This window comes from Oncorhynchus mykiss, chromosome 20 (genome assembly GCF_013265735.2).
Source record: "Oncorhynchus mykiss isolate Arlee chromosome 20, USDA_OmykA_1.1, whole genome shotgun sequence".
NCBI lineage: Eukaryota > Metazoa > Chordata > Actinopteri > Salmoniformes > Salmonidae > Oncorhynchus > Oncorhynchus mykiss.
The window spans coordinates 42,844,302-42,852,055 of record NC_048584.1 but is presented as its reverse complement, the minus strand read 5'-3'; the positions used below and the strand labels follow the sequence as shown (position 1 = coordinate 42,852,055).

The 7,754-nt window shown below is 41.8% G+C and overlaps 1 protein-coding gene across 1 annotated transcript; it reads right to left on the bottom strand.

The window, feature by feature from the left end:
- Positions 1–316: 316 nt before the first annotated feature.
- Positions 317–6,010, bottom strand: tbxtb (T-box transcription factor Tb). Its single transcript, XM_036955561.1, has 8 exons — positions 5,678–6,010; positions 4,786–5,050; positions 4,024–4,158; positions 3,707–3,768; positions 3,496–3,554; positions 2,970–3,131; positions 1,946–2,078; positions 317–618 (listed from the first exon to the last, which is right to left on the bottom strand). The coding sequence occupies exons 1-8, from the start codon at positions 5,881–5,883 to the stop codon at positions 330–332; spliced, it is 1,311 nt and encodes a 436-aa protein (XP_036811456.1). The 5' UTR covers positions 5,884–6,010; the 3' UTR covers positions 317–329.
- Between the last annotated feature and the right edge of the window lie 1,744 nt (positions 6,011–7,754).

Genomic DNA, 7,754 nt, shown 5'->3' with positions numbered 1-7,754 from the left:
TAGATGTATAATTATCACACACGGATATCAGTGTACTTCTTTCAATGGATAAAAGCTAAAGACATTTATCGCCTGTGAAAAATAGCAGTAGAAAAAGTAGAAATATGAGCAGATACAAGCTCAGTATAACCTTTTGGTTATGTTAACAGATCACAATCCATGTTGCTATCAAGCTTTTTTTCACAAAACATAGGCATTGATTGTATTACGCTGTCTGCCCTGCCCTGCCCCGCCCCACCCCGCCCCGCCCCTGCCCCACCCCACCCTGCCCCGCCCGCCCTACCCCGCCCCGCCCCTGCCCCACCCCCGCCCCGTCTCTCTCTCTCCCCCTACATGGAAGGAGGTGTAACAGGAGTCCATACTGTAGTCAGTCGCGTGTGACTGTGCGGTGACGTATCGTAATGCGATAGTGTCGTACCATCGTGCACCTCTGTGGCCGTGCTGCAGTCATACAGCGGGGATCCACCAGGTGGCGCTGTGACGGAGTGAGACAGCCCAGGATAGTGGCTACTACTGGGGCCTCGCAGGAACTGGGAGCCTAGGCTGTTGGACATCTCCCCCGACTGGGAGACAGGGGTCAGGGACGGGTTACTGACGGACCACAGGCTGGGGTACTGGCTGGATACAGAGAGGACAGGCGAGAACAGAACACTATGTCAGTTTCACCTGGAATACATGGTAATTCTTTACTGGAAAGAGACCTACAGTATCATAACCCTTACATAACACATTCATAACCAGTACATAACACATTCATAACCCTTATATAACACATTCATAACCTTTACATAACACATTCATAACCAGTACATAACACATTCATAACCCTTACGTAACACATTCATAACCCTTACGTAACACATTCATAACCAGTACGTGACACATTCATAACCAGTACGTAACACATTCATAACCCTTATATAACAGATTCATAACCCTTACATAACACATTAATAACCAATACGTAACACATTCATAACCCTTACATAACACATTCATAACCCTTACATAACACATTCATAACCCTTACATAACACATTCATAACCAGTACGTAACACATTCATAACCCTTACATAACACATTAATAACCAGTACGTGACACATTCATAACCCTTACATAACACATTAATAACCAGTACGTAACACATTCATAACCCTTACATAACACATTCATAACCCTTACATAACACATTCATAACCCTTACATAACACATTCATAACCCTTACATAACACATTCATAACCCTTACATAACACATTCATAACCCTTACATAACACATTCATAACCAGTACATAACACATTCATAAGTAGTACATGAGAGAGAGAGAGAGAGAGAGACAGAGACAGAGTAAGAGACCGAGAGAGACAGAGAGAGAGACTGAGAGAGAGAGAGAGAGAGAGAGAGAGACAGAGACAGAGTAAGAGACCGAGAGAGACAGAGAGAGAGACCGAGAGAGAGAGAGAGAGAGAGAGAGACAGAGAGAGAGACCGAGACAGAGAGAGAGAGAGAGACAGAGAGAGAGAGAGACAGAGAGAGAGAGAGACAGAGTAAGAGACCGAGAGAGACAGAGAGAGAGACCGAGAGAGAGAGAGAGAGACAGAGAGAGAGAGAGAGAGAGAGAGAGACAGAGAGACAGAGAGACAGAGAGAGAGAGACAGAGAGAGAGAGAGACAGAGAGAGAGACCGAGAGAGAGAGAGAGAAAGAGACAGAGAGAGAGAGAGAGACAAGAGAGAGACAGAGAGAGAGAGAGAGACAGAGAGAGAGAGAGAGAGAGAGAGACAAGAGAGAGATAGAGAGAGACAGAGAGAGACAGAGAGAGACAGAGAGAGAGAGAGAGAGAGAGACAAGAGAGAGAGAGAGAGAGAGACAGACAGAGAGAAACAGAGACAGAGAGACAGAGAGAAGAAGAGGCAGCAGGAGAGGTGTGTTGAGGCCACCAACCTGGAGTTGGTCCCAGTGACGCTACAGTGGGTCACGGGCAGCATGGTGGAGTGGGAAGACATCTGAAGACTGGACCAGTTGTCATGGGAGGGCAGCATGGACAGACAGCCAGAGGACATATCAGAGTAACCAGCTGCAATACAACCAATCATGAGTTTATTTTAAAGATTAATTTATTCTTTAGGGCATTTTTTCTTTATTTGAAACAGCTAGGGGAGACAAAATGAAACCCGGATCTCTATTGTCTAAATCACCAGACCATGGGGCCTGCACCAATAATAAGTTAGTTAGTTAGTGCTCCTTTCTGCCTGTTGAAGCTCCCGAGTGGCACACCGGTCTAAGGCACTGCATCTCAGCGTCTCAGAGGCGTCACTACAGTCCCTGGTTTGTTTCCAGGCTGTATCACATCCGGCCGGTGTTTGGGAGTCCAATAGGACGGGGCACAGTTGACCCAGCGTCCTCCGGGTTTCGTTCTTACAAAAGAAGTGCAGAAAGAGACATATCTTCTGATATGTATGTATGTATGTATTCTGTAGTTCTCTCGCTGTGAAACGGGGCTTTTAAGAGGCTTTGAATCAAGTCAATTACTCTGTACTAAATGTAATTCTAGGGGTGTCTTTAGTTCACGTTCACAGTACACAGTACTGGCTGAAGAAGGTGATGATGACTGACTAATGCATCTGTCCGGGCATTCCCTGTTGGAAGACCAGCTGTTTACAACTCTGAGTGTCCTGCTCTCACAAAGACCAGAGGAATGCAGAATATCTCCTGGTCAGTCACATTTGTTTGACTTTCTTGTTAATGGTGGAAAGGAAGGGAAGGGGTGTTGGTAGGATGGATAGAGGCGGAGGAGAGAAGGGAAGGGGTGAAGGTAGGAGGACAGGAGGTAGGAGGACAGGGGAGGGGGTAGAGAGGGGGTGGAGGACAGGAGAGGGAGTGGAGGACAGGAGAGGGGGTAGAGAGGGGGTGGAGGACAGGAGAGGGAGTAGAGAGGGGGTGGAGGACAGGGGAGCGAGACACTCACTAGGGGAGTTGGTGCGATGGGTGTAAGGGCTGCTGTACGGTGCAGAGCGATGGTTTCTCAGGGTGGAGTAGCGGTCACAGCCGTGGGACGAGGACAGGGACAGTGGGCTTCCAAACTGCGTGTGAGGGCTAGCAGGAGGTCCTGGGATGAACCATCCACTCACTGTAGTGTGGTGGGCACACAGGAACACAGGGAAACATAGAGTCATTTCATGTGGGGAGTTTTATATCTTCTATTCGTTAAATCCATCATATTTATTTTGAATGCCTTTTTTTTTTTTGCTTATGTGTCAAATTGAAGAATTGAGATCTAAAAAATAAAGAATTTAATGTGCTGTCTGTAAACTCTATCGTATGTATCAATCCCATTCTTTATTTACATTTCTAAATAAATATATATATATATCTAAAATACTTAGTCAGCGTTTACATTTCCAATGTGCTGTCTGTAAACTATATCGTATGTATCAATCCCATTCTTTATTTAAATGTCTAAATAAATATATATATATATCTAGAATACTTACATTGAGAGTAGCTTGAGTGCTGGTTGTCACTGTCATCCATAATGTCTTTATGATCCGTTCTGTGGAGAGGGAATCCAATCAGAACATGTCTGTGGAACGCTGGCTCTCAATCTACCAGTAAACACACACTAATATATCCTATATTCTAAATCAAATCTAACTAAATATATATTTCTAGTGGACAGAAAAGGGAGTAAGCAACTTGCCCTACCTTTCTTTAGCATCCAGAAAGGCCTTGGCAAACGGGTTGTATTTGATTTTCAGACCGGTTATCTAAAATGTGGAGTGAAAATACAATGCAAAATTGGTTAAAACCTAATAATAAAATAACGAATCTTTATTAAACTAGATTTTAAAAAAAACCATTTTATATCTTCTTCACCTAAAAAGATCAAAACAAAATGTCTACAACGTTGCGTACTTCAAAGTCTACGTATTGGACGCGTTATACGTGAACAACAACAAACACACACATTACTATTACCATTAGAGTGTTTATAAAAATAATGTATCAATACAATAATGTACCTCTTCGTTCTGGTAGGCAGTGACCGCTATGAACTGAGTCTCCGGGAAGGAGTGACTCGTGATCATTCTCTGCGGCCCTCCGACGCGCACAATATGGACACGTGGCTCATATTTGTGCAACGAGTTTAACATGATCTGAAAAATTTATAAAACATGTTTTTTTTTTTTAAACGCAAAAAGTTAAATAATTGGCTTTATTTTACAGGTAGAAATATATATATTTTTTAATCGAAATGTTGATTGATGGGTGTTCCCGTGACTTCAAAGCCTAAAATGTATACACGCTTGACTGTAATTCGCTTTAGATAAAAGCGTCTTCTGAATGGCATATATTATTTAAGTGATCATTCCCGAGAAGCCGGTGTTTGGAGGATATATTGGCACGGGTGTCGTTAGGAAATTCCTGGCCACCCCTCATAGCCTGGTTCCTCTCCACCCGGCACAGCCAGAAGAGGACTGGCCACCCCTCATAGCCTGGTTCCTCCCTAGGTTTCTTCCTATGTTCTTGCCTTTCTAGGGAGTTTTTCCTAGCCACCGTGCTTCTACACCTGCATTGCTTGATGTTTAGGGTTTTAGGCTGGGTTTCTGTTACAGCACTTTGAGATATCAGCTGATGTAAGAAGGGCTATATTTGATTTGATTTGATTCCATAACTTGACATGTTTTCTGATCTAAATTGTTATCACAATTATTGGGAAAAAACACGAGCACTCAAAAGGTTATAAAATGACATTTAAAGTGATGAGACTGTAATCGTCTAACCTGGCCTCCTCCATTGAGTTTGTTGGTGAGTTTGACTTTACAGAATGAGACCGGATCTTTCATCCAGCGCGCTCCGAAGTTTGGCGAGTCCGGGTGGATATATACGCAGCTCGGGGCTTGAGGCTCCGGTTTACCCCCGGGAACCCACTCCCCATTAACGTATTTCCACCGGTGGTTGTCCGCAGCCACGAAGTCCAGCAGGAACGAGTACATGGCGTTTGGATCCAACCCAGAAACATTCACCTTCAGCACCGGAAACATGCGCCTTGGATACAAATGAAAATATAATAACAGGTGTCCTTATCTCATCCTTTATAGTCAAACAATAACTATAATCTATTGTACAATAGGGCATTATTGACACTAATGTCAAGCGAACGAGTGGTTCACTTTATAGGCCATGTGAATATTAATAGACCTGGGTGCTACAGGAAAAACTAAATATAATGAATGCGTGCAATCCCGTTTCCTTTATTACTGTGATACCACAGCAATGTTATAGACACGTTTAACACTATTTATTTGTGATATAAACCTACGGCTGTTAGGGCCGGCAGGTAGCGGTTAGAGCGTTGGGCCAGTAACCGAAAGGTTGCTGGATCGAATCCACGAGTTGACAAGGTAAAGAAAAATCTGTCGTTCTGCCTCTGAACAAGGCAGTTAACCCACGGTTCCTAGGCCGTCATTGTAAATATTTGTACTTGCCCAGTTAAATACATTCAAATATATATATAAGCCTACCTGCTTTTTACACTATATAAATTAAGACCGTTGTAAAAAAAAAAGGCTATACATTTGGCAGGTAGCCGAACCATAAATAATACGCATAAAACAACCAACCATAATACAGTATATACATGTATATAAAACACATGTCAATTCAATGATTTACCTGCCATTTTTGGTTACTATCATTTCATTCGTGAGTTCCTTGAACTTCCGCCACAGGTCGTTCTCATCCAAGCCGACTTTGAGTTGTCTCTCCGTAGGATCGCCCTTCTCGCTGCCCGCCTGTAGCTCGTTCTCCACGGCAGTGAGAAGGTGGTCCACCCGGTACTGTGTAACCTTCCCCGGGCCATCCCCGCCACCTGAGGCCATTCTTTCCAACAGCTCCAGGGTTGAAAAATGACGTATTACACTTTGAGATTAAGAAAACAAAAAATCGGTCGCTCCCAAATAGGCTATATATCCAATCCACTTGAATATATCCAATATTCTCCACTCCATTGCAAGTTTCCGAATATATATTCCGAAGTAACAGTCAATAAACTGATATATCTTTGTGCCATCGCTGGTTGGCTGGTCTTCGCTTTGATGTATGCCGTCTGGTCAGCCATTGGTTGTATGAGGCTATACTGTATCAGTAGGAGTAGCGAGGAAGGATGGCTTTACAGGAGGGATGGGTAATGTGTCTGAAGTCGATGGCTCACCAGCCTATTGTAATTGTTTTATTACTTCAATCTGTCAATATTTACACGTAGTAGCCAATATCAAAGAACTGCAGAATGAAACCGAGGGATTTGAACTTTCAGGTATTTATTTCAAATGTTCTTTACAGTTTCACTCAGTCTCAAATGACTGGAGGCCTATGTTCAGATAGGTAGGACTCATAAAATGCTTTATTTCTGATGATCAAACTCTAGTCTAACTTGATAGACCGAATATATTTTTTATCATATTAGTTTAAAACGTTTTCACTTGTGACACTTTCTATGCGAAAGACACACTTTAAGTTTGCCTCTAATTAAACACTTTATATTCTACGACATTATTTAAACTTGTTTTTTGTTGTTGTTGTTGCTTTTACTCATGAATTAATAGTTCTGTTTTTATTCTACAAAACTTTTAACAACTGAAATAATTTCCAAAACCGTTTCCCACGACGAAGGTTATTAGAGATGTTTATTCGTTTCAAGGCCTGCGAAGTGGTCGGGTAGGTGACAAAACGCAGGAAATACAGACCAGGCCGTAACACACACCTTTAACAATAGAAGGGATGCATAGAAACAAGTCTGCGAACAACAGAAAACACTTCTCAGTTTTATTATTTGGCTAAATGATTCGCAACGAGAACCAATCCATCCAGTTAGCAGAAACCCACTGCGAACAGACGGTTTAACGTCCACTTATAATTTACATTTGGTTTGAGTTTTTAACTAAGGTGAATTCAACGTGGAAATTAACAACGGAAATGTCACTATGTCATTGAATTTAGGTTAAAAGTTGTGTTTTTTCAAAACAAAATCACTTTTCCAAGTTGATTCAACGTCATCACATTTATTTTTGAGGGGTTGAAATGACGTGGAAACAACGTTGATGCAACGTCATCACATATATTTTTTGTTATTCTAGGAAATACACATTACAGGCGTTATATTTCTCTTCAAATAATTTGTAGTTACATTTTTATTTAGCCTTTATTTCGACAGGGAAGACATATGTAGACCTAACAGTAGGTCTCTTTTCCAAACGCACCCTATTTAACACAATATAAATATACACATTATACACAATTATTTATTTATACAAAAACCCAGTCGTGGTAAGCACAAATAAAACATTACAAATCACCTATAAAAACGGTTACATTTCTCCACAAATAAGTCCCCTATCAATACTTTAAATTGACCGAACGGCATCAGGACATCAAGCTGAAATGTATATAGCGATAAAAATACATTTAAAAAAATATTAAAACAAAAAGCAGATTGACCTGGCTCGGTGGAAACCCAAGGAACTTCAAGAGTTAACCAATCCTGTGAACGGGGTTAGGCAACTCAGGTGTCTATACTTCAACTGAAACGTTAGATAAGACAGACGTTTATGAAGTAGGGCCTTGCAAACAGAAAGGGAGTCATGTAGAGATCTACAGGTCTTTAGCGAAGTCCAGAAAACTTTTTGATACGGGATGCTGTGATGGGTATCAAACATGTCAGCTGTAACAAAACGAAGAGCACTATGATGGATGG

Coding starts and splice junctions, on each gene's coding strand:
- tbxtb (XM_036955561.1), bottom strand. CDS start 5,883: ATGGCCTCAGGTGGCGGGGATGGCCCGGGGAAGGTTACACAGTACCGG. Junction 3,555..3,706: donor TTTCTGGATGCTAAAGAAAG/GTAGGGCAAGTT, acceptor CCCTCTCCACAG/AACGGATCATAAAGACATTA. Junction 619..1,945: donor GTCACTGGGACCAACTCCAG/GTTGGTGGCCTC, acceptor CTCTGTATCCAG/CCAGTACCCCAGCCTGTGGT.